This window comes from Trichechus manatus, unplaced genomic scaffold (genome assembly GCF_000243295.1).
Source record: "Trichechus manatus latirostris isolate Lorelei unplaced genomic scaffold, TriManLat1.0 scaffold00006, whole genome shotgun sequence".
Lineage (NCBI taxonomy): Eukaryota > Metazoa > Chordata > Mammalia > Sirenia > Trichechidae > Trichechus > Trichechus manatus.
In genome coordinates this window covers 27,488,658-27,516,298 of record NW_004443942.1, presented here as the reverse complement: position 1 = coordinate 27,516,298, position 27,641 = coordinate 27,488,658, and the positions used below count along the sequence as shown (strand labels likewise).

The 27,641-nt window shown below is 42.1% G+C and overlaps 1 protein-coding gene across 2 annotated transcripts in view; it reads right to left on the bottom strand.

The window, feature by feature from the left end:
- Nucleotides 1-27,641, bottom strand: part of LDLRAD3 (low density lipoprotein receptor class A domain containing 3) — a 298,714-nt gene that overhangs the window by 149,450 nt on the left and 121,623 nt on the right. For both annotated transcript variants that reach the window (XM_004369802.3, XM_012557426.2), the window contains one exon: nt 14,093-14,218. In XM_004369802.3, coding sequence (XP_004369859.1) covers nt 14,093-14,218 — 126 coding nt within the window. The remainder of the gene's footprint in view (nt 1-14,092; nt 14,219-27,641) is intronic.

The following is a 27,641-nucleotide window of genomic DNA, read 5'->3' as shown; positions in this document are numbered from 1 at the left end:
GGTTGTTAACCAATGTCATAAAAGAGCATGTGTGTTACTGTTACATGAGAAACTATCTGTTCTGTAAGCCTTCACCTGAAGTACAATAAAATATTTAAAAAAAAAAAAAATTTGAAACAAATAAGGCAACTTGGTAATATTTGTTAAAACAGGTTGTTGGGAATGTGGTTATTCATTTTATTTTTTTCTTTTTCATTATGTTTGAAAGAATTCACTAAAAAATTTTAAGAGTCTGTTGTTGTGTGCCGTTGAGTCAATTCCAGCTCAGTGACCCTACAGGACAGAGGAGAACTGGTTCACAGGGTTTCCTAGGCTGTAATCTTTACAGAAGCAGACTGCCACATCTTTCTCCTGAGGAGCCACTGGTGGGTTCAAATCGCTGACCTTTAGGTTATCAGTTGAGTGTGAAAACATTGCACCACCAGGGCACCTTTTCAAGAGTCTAGTCTGGCAGAAATTTTTAATGATTACTCATTTTCTTTTTCCTTTACCTTTCTTCTTCCACCACACAACTGTCTCTGGCCCACAAACACCTGTTTCAGTATTTTTCACATTCAAGTGTACAGTTGCTCATAGATGCATAAACTTGTAAGCAGTCACACCTGGGATTCCTCCTTGTCAATGCCTCCTTGTATAACAATGTGCTCCCCTCCTCCCAGTGCACCACAGGAGAAACAGAGGCAGAGGATGTTAGAGTAACATACCCCAAACAAGCAGCAAGCCAGGGAAAAGGCCTCTGAACCATCAAAACACATATCATGCCCTTGAATGCCAGGAGCTTCCTCAAGAATTCACCTCCCTCAGGGTCTATTGATTCTTGGTTTATGTAAATTCCAACAAGCTTTGTATTCTGGTTCCCAAGGACACAGCAAATTAGAAGGAAGAGGGGACTCTGCTTGCTACCCTGCAGACAGCAGCTGGCAGCAAGAAATAAAAGCTGAAGGCTATGGGAGGAGACAGAAAGGCTACAAAAAAAAATTTAACTACCTTAAGACTTCCAAAAGTATAGCCATCAGGGATAGTTTAAAAAGAGACTAGAAAATTCTAAAAAGGACACAAAGGCAAACCTGTATTATAGCCCAATCTAAAAATCAGTGTTCCTAACAATGACCCTGAGCTGTCAACAAGAAAGTTAAAACACTGATTAAGGCAAGATGCAATGCATCTCAAAGAGATTCCTGCAAGAATGATTCTCAAAGGCAGAAATTCGCAGTTAGCAAGCAGGCTCACTGGGCCAGAATGGCTTATCTCCCCCAAAAGACCCTAGACAGCTGAAGTTGTACTACTAGATTTCTTCCTGGACCTCTGCCAGGTATTTACTCACCTCAGCCAAATTTCAGATCAAGTGAACATGAGACTGTGGTGGACCAAACCTATAGGCTTTGGTGGTCAGGGGTCAAGTCTTAGGGGTTATGTCAAGGCCCTGCTAACAGGACATGCTCAAGAAAGAGCTCATAAATGGACCAGGAAATAGTTGTCATGATATTATGTCTCAGTATCTTTTAGCAATATTTGTTGCTGTTAGTTGCCCTCAAGTCAGCTCCAACTCATGGCGACTCTATGTACAACTTAATGAAACAAAATGTCGCTGGATACTGTGCCATCTTCATGACTGTTGGCATATCTGTGCCCACTGTTGCAGCCACTGTGTATTTTGAGTGCCTTCCAACCTAAAGGGCTCATCTTCCAGTACTACGTCAAGCAATGTTCTGTTATGATCTATAGGGTTTTCACTGGCTAATTTCTGGAAGTAAATCACCAGGCCTTTCTTCCTAGTCTGTCTCAGTCTGGAAGCTCTGCTGAAACCTGACCACCATGGATGACCCTGCTGGTATTTGAAATACTGGTGGCTTGGCTTCCAGCATCACAGCAACATACAAGCCACCACAGTAAGACAAACGGACAGACAGGCAATGGGTTAGCAATATTTAACGTGCTCCAAACGTATGTTTTCTTTGTCCTTGCTAAGGCTTACCAGTCCTTGAAAATTTTATTTTTTTACTCAATTAACTAGGGAAAGAAACATTGTATTTTACAATATGTATTTCAATAAGGATAAAGAAAATTGTCCTCAGAGTTAACTTCAAAAACTCAATTGTAGGTTCAAAAGCTCCTTGTTTACTATTACCACTAGAAACACAGGGTTCTAATGATCTGTCTTCCAACCCACAATACCCAGGAAAGAGAAATTGTCTTTCCCTGCCAGAGGGAGGGAGGAATTAGTTAAGGTAACTGCTTAGTGGTTAATTATGCTGGCGGCATTTATTTTAACCACATCTAAAGGAGAGGACCAAGGGACACTGCGGTCACCCAACAGCAACTGACCAGTTTAAAGACAGGAAATGAAGCAATCTGTTTCAGCAGGACTCATGAAATGTCCCCTTCGATTCATTCAAAGTCTGCAAAGTCGGCTCCTCTTCCACCTCTAACAGTTCTTGACGAAACACATTAACAAGAAACTCCTCACCTGCGCCCACATCCCCCATCTCCTCCTCCATGCCACGGTGGTTACCACTGGCTTCCTTGCGGCCGAGCATCCTAACCTCACAGCTTTCCTTGTCTTCCCAGCCAAGGCTTCTTGGAAACCAGGCAACTGGGGAAGACAGAGCTGCACTAAGACTTCCTCAAGACTTCCTCTGTTCTAGGATGGAGGGCACCAGGGACGCTAAGCACGCTCTCACTGCAAAGAACCTACCCCCTTAAGCCGTACCACTCCCTTCGTAGCTTGGAAAATGCTTGCAGCACTGACCTTTACAGAAAAAAGGCAGCTTTGTCTGCGGCAAGCTGCAAGTTTCTGCCTTTCTTTCAGGTCCGTTCAACCAAGGCGACAGGGTCCTGGCTTCCTTCCTCATCAGTCCTTGGCCCACTGAGAAAGAATGTGGCCCATGCACAGCCACATGCTGGAACTAGAGCTTCTTCCTTGTCTGCAGGAGGAAAAGGGCAGCCACAATGGGCAAGCAGCAGAGGGCAAAGATTGTCTTTTCCTCAGGCTCTAAGGATTCAGCTCTGAGCCACTGGCAGAACGCTAATTCAAATACTGATGCCAGTTTGTTTCTTCCTTCCTGGGCATGGCAACCTCCCATCCAACACCTATGCCTGCAAAAAGTCCAATTTCACGGCTTCAATGCCCACCTTTCTGCTGATGGCTCCCCAAACATTCCTTCCAGCAATAAGCAGCTTTCTCGGATGTCTCCTGACTCCTCTGCCTGAATGCCTTCCTTACCATTAATGCTGCATGTCTGAAATTGACACACTCTCCTCTGATCCCTAACCTCCCCTTCTTCCTGTGAGCTCACTTCTATTAAAGGTTCCACCACCATTTCTCAGCTCCCCCAGCTTCAGCCTCCCTCTCCTCACCCTGCACTCACTCAGTATAAACTCTCTGAGTATAAAATACAATCTTAACTTCTTAACTTTCAGTGATCTGGCCCCAGCCTACAATTCCAAGCACACATCTTACTGTTTACAGAACAACTCCTGTGTAATGGTTAGGAGTGAGGGTGTGGAGTATGCTGGGGTTCAAATCACAGCTCCACCACTTGCTACCTACGTAATGTTGGACAGATTATTTTAACTTTTGTTAAGCCTCAGTTCTCTCACCTGTAGAATGGGGATATAAATAATGTGGACTTTGTAAAGATTTTGTGAGAATTAAATGAGATAATACATGCAAAGCACAGAGAATGTGGCCCATGTTGCTGTTGTTAGTTGCCATCAAGTCGATCCCAACTCAGAGCGATCCCGTGTGTTGTAGAATAGAACCACTCCATAGGGTTTTCAAGGCTGTGACCTTTCAGAAGCAGACTGCCAGCCTGTCTCCCGAGGAGCCTCTGACTGGGTTCAGCTCACCAAACTTTTGGCTACTAGTTGAGCACTTAACCATCTGTGCCACCCAGGGACTCCCTGTGGCCTATAGGAAGTGTCAATAAATGCTTTAGTATTATTGAGGGTACATGAGTATACCACATTTTTATGCAAATAACCTGTGTGTTATATGTTTTTTTTTTTTTTGCCAATCGAGTCCCCCCAGGTATTTTCATAAGCATGCTATGCTAATTTTTTTACATGTTGTTGTAAAAAAATTAGCATAGCACACTTATGAAAATATCTGGTGGGGGGGGGTGGAGTTGATATCCCAACTTTGCCACTTAGTAACCTGGGCAAATGATTTAACGTCTCTATGTCTCCATTTTCTTATCATAAAAAGAGGGTAATAATACTATCTACCTAAAACAAAATCCTATGTGTAAAGCATATAGAAACGGGTCATACATACAGTAAGTGCTCAGTAAATTATCAGCCGAGTGGCTTCTTATGCCCTGAACAGTTCACATACCTCCCAGACTCTCCTGGGCCCTTGGCCTGAAATGGCAACTTGGACTGCTAATAACTTTTGAATCATACCCCTCCCTCCCCAGGCCCATCTCCTCCAACAACCCCCAATGATGAGCCCAGAGGGAAATAATCTCTCCCATCACTAATTTCCATAGCATGCCCACTGTTAACCCCATATTATAATTATTTCTGCATGAGTATTTTTGTCTCCCTTGCTTGAATATAATCTCCACAATGGATGCCAAGGTCTGTGTCTGACCCACCTCTCAAACCCTTGCAGCTTCTCGCATGCTGCCTGGCACTGAGACTAAAGAAAGAAATTTAGAGTAAGCGTGAAGGCAGGCAGGAGCTGGGGCTAATGTGAACGGTGGAAGGCCTAAATACACCTTCTTGGTATACATCTGAACTCACAGAGGATCAAGACATTCATATGTTGAGAATATAGCCTGACTGCCCCTGGCTGGCTGCCTGTCTTCCTTGTTTAACCTTTTGCTTGACTAGGTGCTCTGGGGGTGCAGTAGTTAAGAGCTACGGCTGCTAACCAAAAGATCGGCAGTTCAAATCCATTAGCCACTTCTTGGAACCCTATAGGACAGTTCTTCTCTGTCCTCCAGGGTCACTATGAGTTGGAACTGACGCGACGGCGATGGGCATTTTGACAGGAGCTACTTGATTCATTTATGCAAACATTTATGGACTACTTCCTTTAAATAAAGCACTCCACGAGGCACTCGAGATAAAATAAAACCCAGTCCCTGCTCTAAAAGAGCTTCTATTCTACTGGGGGAGTCAATATGCAATTATGACAGTGTGGTAAGTGCTATCTGTGTAAGATATATTTATCACATGCCAAGTCTAAGCTTAATAATATTATTTGGCACTGGGAATACAGCTGTGAACCACACAACAATACCACCTCATGACCATCACAATGCATCAGGGAAGAGACAAAATAAGCAAATGAAAAGAGGTGGTTTAAGTGCTGAGGAGAAGAATGAAGCAGGGGAAAGAGACAGAGAGATGAGAGTGGGGAGGAGAGATTTCCTTTTTATAGGGTGGACAGGGCAGCCTCTCTTACTAGGTGGCATATGTTTGAGGAAGGCCCAGGATGGCATGGGAACCCCAAGAGAATGACCCAGGCCGGCCTTGGCAAACCAGGAGTATATCCCCAAGGAAGCAGGTCAGACAATGAGACTTTAAGTAGACCTCGATAACACAGTGCTGGAACAGTGGGAGGGGAACAACGCCCTCATGACTGCCCGCTCACCCAGTCCATGAGATAAAAGGTATAGCTCTTCGTGGCTATAACTGAAGGGTCAGCTGAGGAGGGAGGAGGAAATGCAGAATCAAAGCAGGACAGGCATGAATAGTTACAGAAATATCCCAGCACTGGGGGACTCCATGAAGGAAAAACACTTATATGCTGGCTAGACAATTTAGTCATGCTTGGGCCAGCAGGCAAGAATTTGTCAGTGGTGGAAGAGACAGGGTACAAAACACAGTGGTTATTCTGGGCACAACTATGCTGATACACTGAAAGCAGCAGCAGAAGATACTCAGCTTGAATCAAGTTTCTGTTGTAGTTGCCCAGACCACTCTGCCACCTCAATTCCTCACCGAATGAGGACGAGGCCAGAGTTGTACAGGGTTTCACCTTCAGCATCTTACAAATGTCTGAGCACAAGGGAAAAGGAAGAAGTCCAAACATGGCCAAAAGGAGAAAGGAAGAAAAGTTAAAAGGGCAAAACCCCAGCTAGGCTATATTCTAAAAAGATAGACTGGTTCTCATTTATCCTCACTCCTAAGTGCAAGACGCATGCACAAGTTGGGAAAACACCCGTCTGTAGACCCAAAGTCTTTTAAAGTATGACTCTCCAGTCGTCTGTTAAAGTTGAGATATCACACAACAGAACCACAACTTTATTTTTTATTTATTTATCTTTACATTTTTATTTCAAACATATACAAAAGCAGAGACCAGTAGAGTAAACCCTGCCACCTGACTTTAATAATAATCAACTCTTTTAACAATTTTATTTCAGCTATACCCCTCTCAACCACCTCCTCCCCTAACTGGATTGGCTTGAAGCACATTCCAGATGTCATGTAATTTGATCTCTATATTTCAGTATAAAAAGAGCCCTACAGCACAATGGTTAAGTGCTCGGCTGTTAACTGAAAGGTTAGTGTTTTGGAACCCACTGGCTGCTCCACGGGAGGAAAGACCTGGCGAGCTGCTCCCATAAAGATTGCTGCTGTTGTTGTTGTTAGGTGCCCTCAAGTCAGTTCCAACTCATACGACCCTATGTATAACAGAATGAAATGTTGCCCAGTCCTCAACCATCCTCACAACTGTAGCTATTTTTGAGCCCACTGTTGTAGCTACTGTGTCAATCCATCATGCTGAGGATCTTCCTCTTTTTCAATAACCTGCTACCTTACTAAGCATGATGTCCTTCTCCAGGGACTGGTCCCTCCTCATAACATGTCCAAAGTACGTGAAACGAAGTCTTGCCATCCTCACCTCTAAGGAGCATTCTGGCTGTACTTCTTCCAAGACAGATTTGTTCATTCTTCTGGGAGTCCATGGCATAGTCAATATTCTTCACCAACACCATAATTCAAAGGCATCAATTCTTCTTTAGCATTCCTTATGCATTGTCTAGCTTTTGCATACATATGAGGCTATTAAAAATACCATGGCTTGGGTCAGGCGCACCTTTTCTTCAAAGTGGCATCTTTTCTTTTTAATACTTAAAAGAGGTTTTTTGCAGCAAATTTCCTCAACGCAATACGTTGCTTGATTTCTTGACTGCTGTTTCCATGGGCGTTGAATGTGGATCCAAGTAAAATGAAATCCTTGACAATGTCAATCTTTTCTCCGTTCATCATCATGTGGCTTACTGGTCCAGTTGTGAAGATTTTTGTTTTCTTTACATTGAGGTATAATACATACTGAAAGCTGTAGTCTTTGATCTTCATCAGTAAGTGCCTCAAGTCCTCTTTCGGCAAGCAAGGTTGTGTCGTCTGCATATCACAGGTTGTAAATGAGTCTTCCTCCAATCCTGATGCCACATTCTTCTTCATATAGTCCAGCTTCTCTGATTATTTGCTCAGCATACAGACTGATTAAGTTTGGTGAAAATAATGCCTTAATATCATCATATGTCCAATCACAATTTAATTTTCCCCAATTATCACAAAAAAAAATTTTAATAGTTGGTTTGTGTTTATCAGGATTCAAATAAGGTTCACATACTGCATTTGGCTGATTTATCTCTTAGTCTCTTTCCATCTATAGGTTTCCCCTTTCTCTATTTTTTTTTAAGATGTATTTATGAATAAAACTGGGTACTGAAGAGTTTCCCACATTCTGGGATCTATCTCCGTGGGGCTATTTAAAATGTCCTTCTGCCCCTGAATCTCCTGTAAATTGATGGGGTTAGATTTAAAGGCTCAATCAGATTCAGGTGGGATGTTTTTGGCAAAAACATCTTATAGTAGTGATGTGTGCTCCTGTTGCATCATATCAGAAGGTAAATAATGTCTGACTGCGTCTCTTTTTGTGATGTTAAGACTGGCATGTGGGGGTTCTGATTTCAAGTCAGATGTATTAATCACACCCACCTGTCTCTCCTACTGAACACGGCTATAACACTTGGACACAATGAATGCAGCAGCTATTTGCAGATTCTGAGAAGTAAATCAATCTTAACAGGCCAAGTGGGGAAGGAGACCAAAATTCTCTCACTGAATTGGCAGTGATTTAACCTATTTTTCCCCCTCTGAGCCCCAGGGACCCAGAAAGTACCCGGGAAATAAAGGAGAAGACGGAGCTTTGGAAAGCAACCCCATTAAGTTGTTTATAAACTCCTAGACTGATCCTCACCTACGTACACCCTGAGTCCTTGGGTTATGAAAGTCCAACTTACCGACAACTTCACCTTGCCCTTTAATGGTATGTAAATTTGCCCTCACTTTGAAATGACTGAACCAGTCTCTACTTGCGACAAATTCTTTATCATAATCACCTTCACTTGCTGCACGTGTAGCTTTTGAATCATTGAAAAGGCTTTGAGCCTTTTCTTGCACTAAAAATAAAAAAAGCAAACCCACTGCCGTCGAGTCGATTCCAACTCAGCAACCCTAAAGGACAGAGTTGAACCACCCCATAGGGTTTCCAAGGCTCACCTAGTGGATCGAACTGCTGACCTTTTGGTTAGTAGCGAACTCTTAACCACTATACCAGCAGGGTTCCCTCTTGCACTAAAGTAACGCTAAACAAGAACCGCATACACCTGTTCCGACTTACCTACAAATTCAACTTAAAGACACACTCCTGAATGGATCTCGTTTGTAACCCAGGGACTGCCTGTACATGAGTCTGATCCTAATCAGCATACCACAAGACTTGGAGAACTGAACTCACACGTAGACTACTGCCCTGGTCCCAGACTGACCACTGGGAAGACCACACATTGGACAGATCCGAAGAGCACTGCAGAGGCTTTGAAAACTATTGGAGCCACAGCCCACAGAGAGCTGGCAGGAACTTGTGGTCAGACCCAACCGAATCATTCGCCTGTTAAAACAACAATATAAACATACTATATAGGATTTAAACAAGACCCAGAGTGTCATACATAATATTCAAAATGTGTAAAATATAATCCAAAATTACTTGTCATAGCAAGAATCAGGGAAATGTCAACTCGCGCAGAAAAAAAAATTAAGAGACACCAACGTCAAGATGACAGCGGTGTTAGAATTATCTCACAAAGACGTTACAGCAGCCATCACACAAATACTTTAGCACACAATCACAAACACTTTTGAAACAAATGGAAAAAAAAAAAAAGTTTCAGGAATCAAAAGGAGGCTTTAGAACTGAAAAATACAGTAACCAAAATAAAAAAAGAACCTCACTAGATAGGCTCAAAAGAAGACTGAAGATGACAGAGGAAAGAATAAGTAAATTTGAAGATAGATCAATAGAAATTATCCAATCTGGACAATCAAAGGAAAAAAGATTGAAGAAAAATGAACACAGCTTCAAGGGCCTGTGAGACAATAACAAAGGGTCTAATGTCAATGTCATGAGAGCCCCGGAAGCAAAGGAGAAATGTTAAAAAAAAAAAAAAAAAATTTTTTTGAAGAAATAACGGCTGAAAATGTCCTAAGTGTGGCAAAAGACAAAAAACTACAGATGCTAGAAGTTTAGAGACCCCTAAACAGTACAAACTTAAAGACATCTACACACAAACATACCAAACTGTAACTGCTCAAAACTAAGACAAAATAATATTAATAATCTTCAAAGCAGCCAATGAAAAATGATGCATTACCTATGGGGAAACAATCTGAATGACTACAGCTTTCTCACTGGAAGCCACAGAGGTCAGAAGGAAGTGCCACGATATTTTTAAAGTTATAAAAGAACAGAACTGTCAACCCAAAATTCCATGTGCAGTAAAAATATCCTTCAGGAATGAAGGTAAAATAAAAACATTTTCAGATGAAGAAAAACTAAGAGAATTTGTTACCAGCAGACTTGCTTTAATAGACTTGCTACAGGAAGTTCTTCAGGCAGAAGGGAAATGATACCAGAAGGAGACTCTGGAGTATTAGGAATGAAGGAAGAGCAACAGAAATGGGTAAGTATAATAGACTATTCTTCTCTGGAGTTCTTTAAAATACATTTGGAAGTTTAAAGCAAAAATTGTAACATTGTCTTATGGTTTTGTTTTTTTTTTAATGTATATAGGATGTAATACATAAGACAACTATCACAAAGAGATCTATTGAGTGATTAAGGTTTCTATGCTGCACTTGAAATGGTACAATATTGATTCTAAGTCAACTGTGAAAAGATTGATGGATGATTCCAGGAGTTGTCAGCCTGATTCATCTGTTATAAAGCTCCTCATCAATTTTTCACCTGATGGTTTTAACAGCCACTGAGGATCATTACCTAGATCCACGTCTTCATTAGGGATTACAAAATGGTGATATTCTACTTCTATCATTCTTCAATTAGCTGGTATTCTTCTATAAAAAAGAACTTTCCCAAGTCAAATATTTGATTACTCTGAAATACAGTTCTATGGGAAAGGGAGGACAAATGCTTGATTCTTTTATTTGTCAGCTTTCAGATTTATGAGTTAGAATCACTATTTTTAAATGGTACACGTGATAAAGGAAATGATGGCTTAATGCCCATTGACGTAAACTTGGAAAGAACATAATTTACTCATTGTAGACAATTAAGGACCAATATCCAAACATTTAAATCATACAGGGTCTTTAACTATGGCAAGGAGTACCTAGGATGACATAATCATCTAGAACATACATAGTATAATGCATCACACTTGCTTTTTATTGCCACTGGATTATCTTTTATATGTATGTGTGAACATTTATATATACACACACATACATACATAAAATTTCCCCACTTAGATTGTAAGATCCTCACTGACAGTAGGAGAACGAGATCAAGGCGATATACACTTGTTAAAGGATTAAATGATATATAAAAAGAAGTATGTCCTTTATGCTGAGTGAAATAAGTCAATCACAAAAGGACAAATATTCTATGAGACCTCTATTGTAAAAACCCATGAAAAAGTTCACACACAAAATGTAACAATCTTTGTTGGTTACCAGGGATGGGAGGGGTGGGGGGGAAATATTAAATAGGTAATAGATAAGTGGTATCTTGGGTGAAGGGTGAGACAGTACACAATACAGGGGAAACTAGCACAACTTGTACAAGGAAAGGTCATGGAACCCCCATAGACACATCCAAACTCCCTGTGGAACTGAATTGCTGGGCGGAGGGCTGTGAGGACCATGGTCTCAGGGAACATCTAGCTCAACTGGCATGACACAGCTTATAAAGATAATGCTCTACATTCTACCTTGGTGAGTAGTGTCTGGGGTCTTAAAAGCCTGTGAGCGGCCATCTAAGATACTCCACTGGTCTCATCCCTTCGGGAGCAAGGGAGAACGAAGAGAACAGGATACAAGGAAAAGATCAGTCCAAAGGACTAACCGTCCACAGCTACCAAGGCCTCCACCGGACTGAGTCCAGCACAGCTAGATGGTGCCCGGCTACCACCACTGACTGCTTTGACCAGGATCACAACAGAGGGTTCTGGACAGAGCTAGAGAAGGATGTAGAGCATAATTCTAACTCACAAAAAAAAAAAGACCAGATTTACTGGTCTAAAGGAGACTGGAGAAATGGCCCCCAGACACCCTTTTAGCTCAGTGGTGAAGTTACCTCCGAGGTTCACTGTTCAGCCTGGGAGTGGACAGCCCGGTAAAACCAAATGAGACTAACGAGGTACAGGAGTCCAGTGACAAGGGCCAGAAGGCAGAAGGGGACAAGGAAGCTGGTGATAGGGAACCCAAGGTTGAATAAGGATATTGTTGATGTGTTGTGAGATTGTTAACCATTGTCATAGGGCAACATTTATAGTAACTGTTAAACGAGAAACTATTTTGTTCTGTAAGCCTTCATCTTAAGTGGGAATAACAGCACAATTGGAAGAGCGTAGTCAATGTCACTGAACTGTGCATGTAGAAATTTTTGAAATGGTGTATCTTTGGCTATGCGTATTTTCACCAAAAAAAAAAGGTTGAGAAGTTAGAGGGTTGATATGTTGTGGGGTTGTTAACCAATGTCATAAAACAACATGTGTACTACTGTTTCATGAGAAACTATTTGTTCTGTAAGCCTTCACATGAAGTACAATAAAAAAATAAATTAATTTAAAAAAAAAAAAAAAAGAAGTATGTCCTTGGATATCCAAAGCCAAAGGAGAAATCCTACCATATGTGGTCTTTCTGTTAATCATTCACAGTTTTGTGTTAAGCCATTATTATCATTTTTAAATCAATTACTCTGTGTAAGTCACTATACTGAGGATTTTACTGATAGTATCTCATCTAATCCTCACAACAACCCTGGGAAGCAGGTTATCAGCATCCCCATTTTAAAGACAAGGAAACCACTTGGCAAGGTGACTATGCAGCATGGCCAACTCATGCTTCATTATGACAGAGCACAAATCTGAGCCCAGACTCTGGCTTCAGAGTCATTTCTCTCAGTCACACCCATATCCTGTTAGTGAAATGCATCCATCGGCCCTGCTAAGGTGGGTTTCAGCTGTTCTACTAACCATACAACAATCTGGCAGCTATGCCATATTTCTGCCATCCAGGACCCAGAGGATGAAATAAGGCCACAGGAGAAGGGACATGGGAGAGGTATAAACTCCCTGTGTCCCTACTGGGAGGGTACAGGAATCATTGCTCCTTGGGAAGGAATAAATACACAAAAGACAGTGACCCTCCTACTCAGGGATTTAAAATAGAACCAACAGGGCAGGGGAAATCAATCCATCAAAACAATCACTGAAGGCATTAAAACTTACGGGGGAAAAATTTAATAACATGGGAAAATGGTCACAATTAAGGGGACATTTCATTTAGGGGTAGGTAGTGGTGTTAAGAAATCTGGCATGAAACAGCCTGAATATTTAACAGTGTTTTATTCTAGCTTGTGGGATTATCAGCAGTTTTGTTTCCCTCTTTATACTTTTCTACGTTTTTCAAGCTCTTTACAATAATTAAGAGAAAAAATGTTATGAAAATACATAAGCACAGAAAATAAACATGTAAATTTGTTTGGAGCTGACTATAGTCACATAGATTCCAGTATTCCCAACATTCAGGGTGAAAAGAAAGAAGAAATAGTGACGAGTGAGCAAAGCACACAGCTGGGGTCCCAGCGACTTGCTGGGAGAGCTGGGCACTATTAAAGGTGGGGAAGAGACACTTGAAGGTCCCTGAGGCTGCTGTGTGTGAGATCGTTCTGGACACAGGGATGCTAGGAAGGAAGGCACGGCAAGTGTCCAGACAAAGAGCAGTTAAGCCTGACACCGAGAGCGCTGAAGGCACGGTGAGGTAGAATGAACTTAGTGGAGGTCTGTGTGTGCATATCATGGACTATTATAAAACCACTTACCGTCAAGTCAACTCTGACTCACGGCGACCTCATGTGTGTCAGAGAAGAACTGTGCTCCACAGGGTTTTCAATGATGGATTTTTTAGAAGTAGATCACAGGGCTCTCTTCCAAGGCACCTCAAGGTGGACTCAAAACTCCAACCTTTCAGTTAGCAGTCGAGTGTGTTAACCATTTACACCACCCTGGGACTCCACAGAATACTGCACAGCAGGTCATATGAGTGGGGGTGGTCCCAGTCAAGGAGGACTTTAGCTTTGTATTCTTATAGTATGTGCACAATTCATTTACAAACCCTTTTTTTGTTTTTTTTTTTAAGAACCCAAAATAAGAACGAAAGCAAGTAAGCACATGAGGGTCTGGGGTCAGAGAGCCAAGTAGATGAAGGTTTGAATGAGCCTAGAATGGGCTCTGCTACTTATTTGCTGTGGAACCTGGATGAGATAATTTACCTCTCTGCACTTGAGTTTCCTTACCTATTAACTAATAATACCTATATTTGCAAGGCTATTATGAGAACTGAAAATAAAGCAAGTCCCAGGCCCAGAGAGTTCCCAATAAATGGTAGGTGAGCATTTACACATTTACACAAGAAAAGTGACAAAGAACAGAATCTGGGTAAGAAGAGAGAATGCCTGAGCCTAGCAGTGTGAGAAACACAGAATGAGAGTGGCCAGTTCAGAAGGAGCAAGGATCCCAGGCTCCACATCCTCTGCACTTACTGCAGTTCTCTTCATCGCTGCCATCAGGACAGTCCTCAAACCCATTACACCGGAAGCGCCCAATGATGCAGTGGATGCCGCTGGCACAGGGGAAGAACGTTGGGCCGCATTTCGATTTCGCCTTGGCTGCAAGAGGAAAAACAAGATGAACAGTAAGCCATCAGGAGATGAGAGCTCCCAGACCAGTGCATACCCACCCAACTAACCACAGGGTGCAAACGAGTCCTTTCTGATTTACTTTGAAATCCCTAAATGTTTCTTACCACCACTCCCCACCCCAAACACCCAGCCAGATTGGAAGCTGACAGGCACCATCCTCTAGGGAGTAGCTAATCCTCCTGCTTCAAAAGTTCCAAAGAGGTGAAGCATGGCCTCTGAACACCAGAGAGGGGCGCAATCAAAATGTGCCGAACAAAGGGGTGAACAGCTGAGTGCCTGGGTAGATGGATGACAGATGGAACTTGCTTCTTAAGGTGCCAAAGAGCCAAACAAAAGTCATTCTCTGACTGTCAAAGTAACTGTTGTTGTTGTTACTATTAGCTTTTGTCAAGTCGGCCCTTGACCTCATGGTGATCCCGTGCACAACGGAATGAAATGCTGCCCGGTCCTGTGCCATCTCCACAATCAGTCGTGGATCGAACAATTGTGATCCACAGGGTTTTCACTGGCTGATTTTTGGAAGCAGATGACCAGGTCTTTCTTCCAAGGTACCTTGGGGTAGAATGGGCACTGTTCTTAGCCCCACTTTATAGATGTGCTTTGAGAGGCGAAGTGACTTGCCCCAGGTCCCACTGCTGGAAAATCTGGCTCAGGGATGTAGTCCCGGACACTCAGACTCCAGAAGCCCCGCTTTCAATCAACTCAACTGCACTGCCTCCCTGACAAAGGCTGTCATGTCTCGCAACAGAAGCCAGACTCCTGCTCCAACGAAATTCTTCTTCCACTCCAGCTGTACAAATAGTTATAAAAGAAACTGCTATAACTGTGGCTTGATTTAGTGTCCTGCTAACCAAACCGCCCTGTGGGGTAATTCACTTTCCTGTTAACAGTGCTGGCTGCTCTGGCTTGCGATTACAAGGTGTAAGATCAGATCTGCTGCAGCATCCCAGGTAGCAGGCCCCACCTACCATCCCTCTTGTCTCTTGTCTTAGAGGCAGGACCCATGGCCCTCCAAGAAGGAAGGGCCATTACTGTGGAACAAACAGGCAGTAAATTACCTCCATGTCCCTGTCATCTGAAACGTGAACTTTGGCAGCAGCCGATTCACAGTCAACAGGGTTTTAAAGCCTGGGACATGCCCCGGTTTAAAATACCCAGGTGGCTTTGCTTCAACCTGGAACTTCTATCGTGGGGCTAATGTGCTCTTCACAAAGCAAAATTTGGGAGCGAGAGTCCTAGGTTCAAATCCTGGCTCTACTTTTATGACTGTGGACAGGTTTTTAAACATTGCTGAACCTTAGTTTCCTCATTGGTAAATTACAGGGAACATCTAATCTACTTCACAGGGCTCTAGTAAGGATTCAGTGAGATAATCTGCATAAAAGGCTTAGCAGAGAACATGCCACATGGCAGATGCTCAATGTAATGGTAATACTTATACTGGGTATTAACATCATCACTACCAGGAGGTTTACATAGAGCATTTAAATTGATCCTTGGGTTGCAAAATTTTTTTCTCATTACCAAAGTTAAAAATGCTCATTACAGAATATCTCTATGAACTGATATGATGTGATTTCTAGGATATACTGTTAAGTGAAAAAAGGAAAGTAATCTTCACAGAAGAAAAGGGGACATAAGAAAACATACATGTTTTGGCTGATTTGTGCAAAAGAAGCATAGGAAGGGGGTTTCTTATGGAGGTGGGTAGGAAAGGGGTGGAAATAATGGGGAAATAAAAATGAGGTAGTAGAAATGAGAGAGGAGGAGGGAGGAGCCCTGGTGGTGCAGGGGTTAAGAACTCGGCTGCTAACCAAAAGGTCAGCAGTTTGAATCCACCACCCACTCCTTGGAAACCCTATGGGACAGTTCTACCCTGTCCTACAGGGTCACTATGAGTTAGAATCAACTTGGCAGCAATGGGTTTGGTTTGGTTTTTTAGAGATGAGGAGGGTGCACACTTCTAAGTAGGTCTTTTTTTCAATATATTTTAGTGTGTTTTTGGTGAACGTTTACACAGTAAAATAGGTTACCATTTAACAATTTCTATACATATTGTTTTGTGATATTGATTACATTTTTCATAATGTGTCAGCATTCTCATTATTTCCACTCTGGTTGCTCTGTTTCCATTAATCTAGCTTCCCTGTCTCCCTTACCTTCTCATCCTTGCTTTAGGGTAAATGTTGACCATTTGGTGTCATACAGATGATTATTTAAAAGAGCACAGTACTCATGGGTGATATTGTTTATTTTATGAGCCAATCAATCTGTTACTTGGCTGAAAGGCAATTGCTGGGAGTGGCTTCAGTTCCAACTTTAAAAGGCATCTCAGGGTGATGGTCTCAGGGGTTCCTCTAGTCTCTACTGGTCTTAGTAAATCTTTTTATATGGCTCTGGCCCACTAGAACTATGATACTATTTCACATACCCTCAAAATAAACAATGTAGGGGGGCCCTCAAACAGAATATAAACAGTAACAAATGAAACTAACTGTATTGCAAATGAATAACACCACCACACTGCAGGAGGCAGGGAAGAAAAGAAGGAACTGCAGTAACTTTGGGAAACACTGCTTTGACTGAATTCATGAGCATTAAAAAAAGAAAAAAAAAGAAGAAGAACTGTATATAAATACCCTACTCTAGCTAGACTTGTTTCTCAGAGGGGTATGGATTAGGTTTTCTGAAATTACCTTAAGTGTGCACTAGCATTGAACAAATAAGTAAATACACGATAGATAATAAGAGGCAGGTCTCTCACTCTCAAGAGAAAGAAGTTAAAAATAAGGAAAGTTGAAAGGCTAAAATAAACCCTGAGGTTTTGGATTAGAATTGAAAGCATCAGTATGAACTCAAGGTTTTTTACAAAATATGTACACAAAAAAACAAGGACAAATATTGTATGATCCCGCTTAGATGAAGTAACTAGAATAGGTAAATGTATAGAGACCCAAGTTTATTACTGGTCATCAGGGGTGGGAGGAAGGGGGAAAGGGAGAGAGCCATTGTTTAGGAACATCAAGTATCTGTTTATAGTGATGGGAAACCTGGCAACAGATACCAGTGATGGTTGCACACCATGATTAATGTGACCAGTGTCACTGAATCATACATGTAAAAAAATGTCGAACTGGCAAATGTGTTACATGTATATTTTTACAACAATAAAAAGTCACAAAATATATAAACAGATACAATAATAAATAGAGATGTGTCTGTACACATGGTTAGCAAACACACATATATTCCTTAGCTCTGCCTACTGAGAGGGATTAGAGGCAACAGACTCCAATAGCACGGAGCACACCTAGCACCCGGATCTTGGTTTCTAAATGTCATCCTCCAATAATGGGAACCAGAGCTTCTTGGAGAAGTGGTTGATCCCAGGGGGAAAATACAAGATGAACTTTGAAAATCTAGTGCTGACAGAAGGTAAAGAAGTGCTCCAAAAACCATGGGAGTGTTAAAAGGATACAGGAGTCAATCTGAAGGGGCCCCCAAAGGCCAAATCTAAACAACTTGAGCAACAAAATCAGTAACGACGATACTGAAGTGTAACCCAGAGAATAAAGTAAACATCCATGAGCTCACACTGATACCAAAAATTGTCGAATAAATAAATAAATGAGGGAGAAGGGAAAGCTCTTCCATACAGAGAATTCCAGTTCATCAATGTGGAAGAAATGAGAGAAACAGAAAACCACCACTAAGCTTTAACGTCCCCATCACAGCTATCACGCAGCCCCTGGATACTGTCCAATGTCATGTCTAACCGCTCTCGGCGATGTAGCTATGCTGGCCTCCCTTTTCCTCCTGGAGCCCAGCGGGCATATTTCCACCTCAGGGCCTCTGCACTCTGCTGCTCCCCCTGCCTAGGGTGCCTTCCTCCCAGAGATCAGCTTGGCTCACTCCTCCATCTTACTTAGGTCTCTCTGACCATTGAGATGTCTACAGTAGAACCCCCTACATCCACCCTTGGTCCCTCTAGCCCTTACCCTGATTTTCTTCACAGGACATATCACGACCTGATGCCACAGGCTTTGTTGTGTTGTTTGACTGCTGTCTCTTCCCGTCCAGAACTTATGTTTGTTTGAGTACTTTAACTCACCGCTTTTGACAAAGCTGCCCTGTCCAGTGCCTTCAACAGGTGCTCAGTAAACATTTACCAAATATACACATGAACTTACAAAATGACAGAGTGGCACTGGATAATAACAACTCACACTTACTGAATGCTTAGAATGGGCCAAGCATTGTGCTGTGCGCTTTACAGATATCATTTCATTTATGCCTCACAAAAACCCATTTTACAGATAAGAAAACTGAGGTCCAGAGGCGAGATAGCTTGACACTGCTAATAAACTGAGTCAAGTCTCAAACCTTGCTCTTGATTCATCTCCTCTACTGCCTCCTCAGATTTCTCTAAAGCTCAGTCGTGCTCCAAAAAACTAGACTTTACGAGACACGGAAAGAGAATAAGAATATGAGTGATTATAAACATATTAGTTACCATTCAATTAACCAGGCCTTTTGGCCCTGCTCCTGCACCCTCTTCAGGAATTACTAATGAGACTTCTTGCCTTGTCTGTGATGCTCAGTCAGTGTTTGTGTCAGAGGGAGCCTGTCCTGTTAGGATCTACATTTGCACCATCAGACGCCTGCTAAGGCGACCTCCACGGTAGATCACAGGCTGCCAGCGGAGAGCCTGGCAGTGGCACAGAGAGAAGCTGGTGCTGACAGCTGTCGGTTGCTCCCTGCCTGCACAACCCACAGTGGGGTTCAAGGGGGACCTGTACAAAGCCCAACTGTCCCTCCCCCACCATTTCCGCAAAGGGGAGATTTCTGCACAGACCTCGGCAGCCCTTGGCAGAAGGCAGAAGTCAGGCTCTGTGTATCTTTAAAGCCGCCCTGAAGACGGCTAACAGGGAGACTATTCCATAAAATACTGGAATCCCTCACTTTTCAAGACTTGCTCCATGAACTTTTCAAAGTGACAGCTTTCACTGGCAGCAAGAGGGGACCGGAGCTCCCCAGGAGCTTGGGTTTCTTCCCTGATCTGGGTCCCTCCTCAGAGCCTGGCTGTCGGGTCTCTGGATTTCACAGACCGCTAAAATAAAATATGAATAAATAAATAAAGGGGAGGGCAGGAAGGGCTAACACAGTTGTCAGCTTTTTATTTTATCAGTAAGGATGGAAACAAGAAGTCAGTAGGTGGTGCAAATGGTTAACGTGCTCAGCTGCTAACTGAAAGGTCAGAGGCTCTAGTCCACCCAGAGGCACCTCGGAAGAAAAGCATGGTGATCTACTTTTAAGAGGTCACAGGCATTGAAAACTCTATGGAGTACAGTTCTACTCTGACACACATAGGGAGGTCGCCATGAGTCAGAGTCGATCTGACAGCAACTGGTACTACTACTACCGCTACTACTACTACTAGTAATCACACAAGAGTTGGACAGAGGCTGTAATGTCAGAAGCTGCCACGACTCAGCTAATCAGACCTGCTCCATCTCTCAGGCGGAGGCAGTAGCTCTAGCCTTGGCTGCAGGCACCTAGGGTCTCTCGTCCATACCTTTGTGGTTAGCCAAATGAGCACCAGCTGTTCCCCTCCACCCAGGATCCTGCCAGTGTGTGTCCAAGGTGGCCCAATGGACCCGAAGCAGGAGCCTTAAGCTCTTCTGCAAAATTACCATCCTTACTTTTGTGAACATAAGTAGCTTACCGTGAGAAACTCAACCCACACAGAAAGACACCAAGGCAAATGCAAAAATTACCCCAATTGTCACTACCTGGGGAAATCCACAGAGGCCATTCTGGTAAACTTGCTTCCAGAGCAGGACCTCTCCAGCTACAGTGTGCAAATGGACAGCCTGGGGATCTCGTTAAAGTGCAGACTCTGAGTGAGGAGGTCTGGAGTGGAGCCCGAGATTTTGCATTTCTCACAAGCTCCCAGCAGACACCAAGGGCAACACTTCTGAGTAGCAATGATGCGTTGCCTAGTTCACTGCTGTCTACACCAATGCCCAGAAAAGTGCTTGGCACACAGGCTAACTCAATAATTACTGACAGAATTAATAAACAGAAATACGGGTATACAGTTTTGCTTAAATGCACCCATAAAATATATGCTATTCCGAAACCTGCTTTTGTCCCTTAATATATTTTGACATCCTTTCATGTCAATAACTACCGGTCCATATCATCATTTTTAATGGCTAAGGGAAATTTTATTGCATCTGTGTACCCATAAGTCCCACTATTAATGGACATTTGGAGCATTTTCAACAAAAAATGCACACCCAAACGCATATAATATTTTTCCCACTTGTACAATTATCTCCTTAAGGTATAATGGCTAGGGTCAAAGGAAATGTTTCACATTTGGTATCCTTTTGATCATCAACTACCTCCTCCCTGAGGAACTGGTACTTTTCCTCAGATTGCTTGGGGGAAAACAATCAGGACTGTCTGAGCTGTGATGCCCTGTTGGCCGTGATAGTCCTGGAAGTGCTTGGGCCGACAGCACCCCAGGCTTCCTTTGCATTTATGTTAAGTCGGTCCTTAACTGTTGCCAGCAGTCTATTAGTTTCCATCGATCTTCTCAGTCTCTTTTCATTTCAACATCTGTGCATTTCATTACTCTGCAGAGTAGGAGACATTCTGGTGTGGTCAAGGAAACCATGACTCTTCCGTTTATCTTTTAAATTTGCACTAAGTGCAGAGCATCAATCTTTGCTGGAACTGGTTTCCCCGAGTTACACTAATTACAGGCTAATGCAAAGACTCCCTCCTTCCTGAAGGTGCTCCTTTGAGGTGACTTTCCCTGGCTGTGCTTTCCCCTTTGTCTAAGGGCCCTGACAAAGGATGGCTACTCCTTCCACTGGACTGTCCCACTTGCCATTATTTCTCCTGAACTTCCTGTCTTCTAAGACAGTTTCACAAAGAGTGGCCAGCAATCCACTTGAAGAGGAATCCCTAGAGATGCTGTCAGAAATTCAGATTCCTGGGTCTCTGCCCTAGTGGAATCTGCATTCTTATTACCCCCAGAGGATTTCAATGAATACCAACATGTGAAAAGCCTACTTGGTCAGATTCTACCTATGTCGTAGGCCCACAGAGCAAGTGACCTCATCAGTCCTTTCTTCATGATACTGCCACTAAACAGACCAACTGCCACTCTAGGAACTGTGGCTACAAAGCCAGTGTAGGGCCTACTCTGACCATCACCCCCTTGAGCCAAGTCTAACACTCACATACATCCCAGGTAGAGTAGTTACCACGAGAAGAATATCTACAAGGAAACCACATACCTCTATAAATCTTTCCCCATTGCAGCACATTCTCTCTTCTTCCATATTCATGTGTAAGATACAAAATGGTCCTGCTTTATACACAAAAGCTGTGAGCTCATATTCAGATGGTTGTTGTCCTAGCAAAAAGGCCCTTTTAGAGCTTTACAACTCTTAATCAGTTTTGTCCACTCTATAAGGGTTTACACTTTTAACTGTGTATGATATAAAAAAGGGCTAAAGGGGCAAGAACTCTTGGCCAATAACAAAATAGGTCAGGCTCTGAGTCAATTGTGTGGCAATTCAACAGTGAGGAAGACAGCCTCCCTAACTGACAATAAAGGGCACAGACAAAGGAGCCTCTATGTTCAATGCGACGAGTGCTCTGATGGGGGCGCTACAGGACATCTAGCCTTGAATTGAGGTGGAGGTTGAAGTCAGAAAAGGCTCCCTGGAATAAGGTCTGTCTCAGCTGAGACAACCCATATTCAGATGAGGTGGAAATCAATGTGAGGTCTTACTTTCAGTTGTTCATTCTACTCCCATTAATTTACAAACCCTGTTTGTGTCATACCTGCAAAGAATGAGGATACACAGGAGATAAGCAAGGCCACAAATGAAATATTAGTACTGACGGGATTGTGGAGCGAAGCTTGTTTCAAGAAGGAGGAAAAGCGGGTACAGGGATCTGGAGGCAGGAACAATGTGGGAATGGAGGAGCTGAAAGGGGGGAAGTGTGAATCTGCTTCTCGTATCAGGAAAAGTAGCAAGTATCTCTTCCTTAATTAAAAAAATTGTAAGAACCCTATTTCGCATAAGAAATGTGTTATGAACTAGTTGCAATTTATCTCACTCTACAGATGTGAGAATAAGTGCTACACAAAAGCATAAATTAGAAAAAAAATGGAATTATAAAATTAATAGGATTTCAATCAACATGCACACACATGCAATATGAATCCCCACACGCAGCCATCACCAGTTAAAACATCTTCAAAGAGTAATGCGTCTGAAATTGTTACTATTTTCAGGCACCCTAGCTCATTTTCTAAAGTCAAACTGGTTTCACTTTTTCCTTTCTGCATCCAAACAGTCCAACTCTGCATGATCGCTAGAGTGGACTTCAAGTTTTATGAATTAGGTATTGCATGGTGTTAGTTCTTCCTAAAATACCACATTAGCTGTGTCAGAGATATACAGTGAGGAGTAGAGCAAGCAAGAGACCATAAGCTAACTGGAATATAAATAAGAAGAAGGCATCCGATTGAAACGGATTTTCCAGAAGACTCTCTGATAGAAAATCACCTTCCTGGACATCTCATCTTTTATACCTAGAATAGGAGGAGGTCTATAGCCTGAGTTAAGAGGTCAGCTTAGGGTTCAGAAGCATCTGAGTTTCCATTCCAGTTCCACCACATGACAGCTAAGAGCTTGGACAAGTTACTTAATCCCCCTCAGCCTCAGTGTCCCCATCTGTGAAAAAAAGGATAGACACAGCATAGACCTCATCAGTTTTTGTGAAAAAAAAGTGAGATTTTGCACATAGATTTTACACACTGCTTGATACCTAGTAGGTATTCAAAAATATCCTCCTTTCCCTAACACGGCTCATGGTTCTATAAACATCTCTTTTTCACATGTATGGCTAGGACCAAGAAAAATGAGCTGGAAGCCAACGTAATGTTTAGACAGTCTGAGGCCTTACTCCTTCAGTTATTCACTCTACAAACATTAATTCACAAATGCCACACACAGCACCAGGTGTGGGGTTGCAAAGAGAATAAAACGTAAGTTCTGCTAGCAAGAAGCCCTCAGCTAAGGGACTCCTGGCCAGTAAGGGAAAAAAAAAAAAAAGACAATAAATAGATGACTGCAATGAAATGTGATAAGTGCTACATGTTGTTGCTATTAGGTACCATTGAGTCGGTTCTGACTCATACCTATGTACAACAGAACGAAACACTGCCCAGTCCTGCACCATCCTCACAATCCTCGTTATGTCTGAGCCCAAACTGCTATACAGGCCGTATAAATATTTGTCTTTCAAGAGTTTATTTTAGGGGTTAAGAATAAAGAATCAAATGTCAGCCTGCCTGGGTTCAAATCCAGGGTCCACCGCTTACTGGCTGTATGCGACCCTATAGGACAGAGTAGAACTGTCCCCACAGGGTTTCCAAGGAGCAGCTGGTGGATTTGAACTACTGACGTTTTGGTTAGCAGCTGAACGCTTAATCACTGCACCACCAGGGCTCCGTATGAATTATGGTAAATTATTTAACCTCTCTGTATCTCAATTTCCTTATCAGCAAATGGAGACAGTAACTGTATCTACCTCAGGCTGTGGGGATTAAATGAGATAGAAATATAATAATTGCTTAGAACTTTCTCTGGAACATAATATTAGCTATGATGGTTAATACTGTATTAGCTTTTATTATATATATTATACACCAGCTATTAGTATTTGGCATTAGACTATTAAATGTAGCATTATATAGTATTTAGTGTTATATATTATTACATAATATTATCTATTATTATCACTGCTATCAATTATTATTATTATTTTCAGATAGTTTCTGCCCAGCAGTCAGTGCTCAATCAATATGTCGGGAATGGCGAGAGTGCAAGAGGAACTCAAGAAAGAGTGTGACTCATTCAGTTGGGGGGCTCTTCACAAAGCAGCACTATTTCAGTTGGGTATAAGAGATAAATAGGAATGTACAGCTGAGAAAGGAGAGGGAAGGGCATTCTAGGCAAAAGGAACAGCATGAACAAAAGCACAGAGTTGTGACAGGTTATGGCCAGCCAGAGATCTGGGAAAAGTCAGAGCAACAGGAACACTGAGTGTGTGTGGGAAGTGTGGCTGGGAGGCAGGCAGGCAGGAGTTTGGACTTACCCTGCGAGCCAGCAGACATTTTTCTAAAGGAAAGTGACATAATCCGATTTGCTTTTTATGAAGAAAATTTTTATGGACTCACAAGGATAGTATGAGACTATGTTAATCAAGCAAGTACTCCCTCTTCATCCCAAAAAAAGCCCCGAAGGAGCTGAGGAGAGACAGGTCTATGATATTCTCTGGGCTCTTAGGAAGAGAGGCATTTTAAGGAAATCCAAAGTGGCTGTCATTGCCTCTTAAAAAAATGATTATTAAGAACGATAAAAATCAATACAAAAAGCTAGCAAGTTTGGGATTAACAATTAACCTTATAACCACAGCTTTTTTTTTTTTTTAGGTTATTTACTTAGGCTACTTATAATGCACATATACATGTGTAGGAGTGTGTGCGGTGCGCATATATACTGGAATGAAAATTCCAGAGAATCTACCAACAGGAAACCAAGACATTCCCAACTGATTCTCCTAGAGACAAATCTTGAGAGGAAAACAGATCTTAAAAGGTAATAAATAAATGTGGGTCAGATAACTTAGCCTTGGGAGGCTTTTCAGTGCTTGGTGGAAAAACTCCCTGACAGTGGATCAGAGTTCCTGGGATTAAGAACAGATGTGGGAGCAGAGACACAGAGAAAACAGAATCACTTCCACCTTCAAAAAGACTATTTCAATAAAGGCATCATCCAACTCCATGAAAGGTGATATCTAAAGGACAACTCTGAAGAAGCTGGGCGGGGGGGGGATGGCTAGAGAAAAAGAAAAAAAGTACAAGGGGACGGAATATGGGAATCAAAAATAGTTTTAAAGCTTGAATAAAAATGAATAAAGAAGAATTCATTCTAGATCATTTTTCATCTTGCTGGGCAATGAGGGCCATCTTTGCCAAAAGAAGAAAGTTTACTTTTCAGAGCCTCTCTCCCTGGCAAACGTTGACCTTTTATTCTTAAAACACCCTTGTTTCTGCACATATTGTTTACCTTCACTGAATGAAGAGGCACTCATTTCTGACTGTTGTTGTCGGCTCTCAACTCACAGTGACCTCGTGCGCAACAGAACGAAACACCACCTAGTCCTGTGCCACCCTCATACAGTTGAAGATCAGATACGCTTTTCACTGGCTGATTTTTGGAAATAGATGACCAGGCCTTTCTTGTGGTTTGTCTTAGTATGGAAGCTCCACTGAAACCTGTTCAGCATCACAGCAACACGCAAACCACCATTGACAGACGGGTGGTGGCTGCCCTTGAGGTGCGCTGGCTGGGACTCAAACACAGGTGTCTGCATGGAGGGGAGAATTCAACCACTGAACCACAATTACCTCTGATTAGCTCTCTGGAAGGGTCTCTGAGCTGTTCCTCTGACCTGCCCCTCCCCACACAATTCATGGAAATACCAGAACTCTGGAAATCAGATTTTGTCTCCTCAATTGTACATAATGCCTGCAAAGAGCATCAGAGAAAGGTTTATGACATAAGGATTAAATTGCTGTAATATCCACAGGAAAAGAGGACTTCATTCAGGAGCATTAGGTGTAATTACTTGTTGGTCTGTGTCAATAGAGCACAGAGGGGGAGGGAGGGAGAAGGGAGCCTGCCTCCCGGCTTCTGTGACAGGCTGAGTAAGAGAACATTCTCTGTCTGTTGTGAGGTTACCTGAAGGTAGCCATTTCGGGACTAGAGTACTTTAACCCGCCACAAACCCTACTCCAGGAAGACTTCCATCAAGGTTTCCACAGTGCTTCTACATCAGTCATGGGAATCAGACAATCCCATGGATATCTACTGGAATTCATCTCTTAGAAGCTGTGGGCTAATGTTAGAGGCAAAATCCCAATCCTCAGCTTCCACTTATCATTCAGTAGCAACTCTTGACCCTAGTTGCACATTAGAATAACCCGGAGGCTTTTAAAAAATGATTAGAAACAAGGGGGCTCGAGTGGTTAAACTATTATCAGACAAAACAGAATTTAAGACAAAATATGTTACTAGAAACAAAGAATGGTATTTATTGACAAAGAAGTCAATCCATCAGGAAGACATATGTATCTAAAAACAGAGCCCAAAAGAGATGAAGGAAAAACTGACAGCAGAAACAGACAATTTGACAATAATAACTGGACACTTCAATACCCTACTTTCAATAACAGACAGAGCATCTAGGCTGAAGATCAACAAGGAAACAGAAGACTTCAGCACCACCATAAACAAACCAGACCTGACATTAATAGAACACTCCTTCCAACAACAGCAGAATACAGATTCTTCTCAAGTGCACATACATGGAACATTCTCCAGGACAGACTACATACTAGGCCAGAAAACAAGCCTGAATAAATATAAAAGGAAAGAAATCAAAGTCCAACCACAACGGAATGCAACGAAAAATCAATAACATAAAGAAAGTTGGGAAATTTACAAATATGTGGAAATTAAACAACACATTCCTAAATAACCAATGGGTAAAAGAAGAAATCACAAAGACAATTACAAAATGCTTTTCAATGAATGAAAACAAAATACAACATACCAAAATTTATGAGACAGAGCTAAAGAAGCATTGAGAGGAAGGTTTTGGGCTATAAATGCCTATATTAAAAAAGAAGAGAGCTCTCAAATCAATAACCTAACCTTGCAAAATAAGAAACTAAAAACAAAACAGAAACAAAAACTAAACTCAAAGCAAGCAGGAAAAAGGAAATAATGACAATTAGAGTGGAAACACATGAATAGAAAATTGAAAACCAGCAGAGAATATCAACAAAACCTGAAGTTGTTTTTCGAAAAGATCAACCAAATTGACAAATCTATAGCTTGACTGATGAAGAAAAAAAGAGAAAAGACTCAAATTACTAACATCAGGAATGAAAGAAGGGATATTATCATCAACCTTAGAAAAATGAAAAAGAATCATAAAGGAATACTATGAACAAATTGTATGCCAACAAATTAGATAACTTAGATGAAATGGGCAAATTCCTAGAAACACAGAAATAACTAGAAGTGACTCAAGAAGAAATAAGAAATTTGAACAGATCTATAACAAACGAAGAGACTGAATTAGGAATCAAAAACGTCTCACGACTGTGAGTGGACAGCCCAGTAAAACCATGAGAGTAACGAGTTACAGGAGTCCAGTGACAAGGCCCAGAAGGCAGAAGGGGAGTAGGAAGCTGATGATAGGGAACACAAAGTAGAGTAAGGAT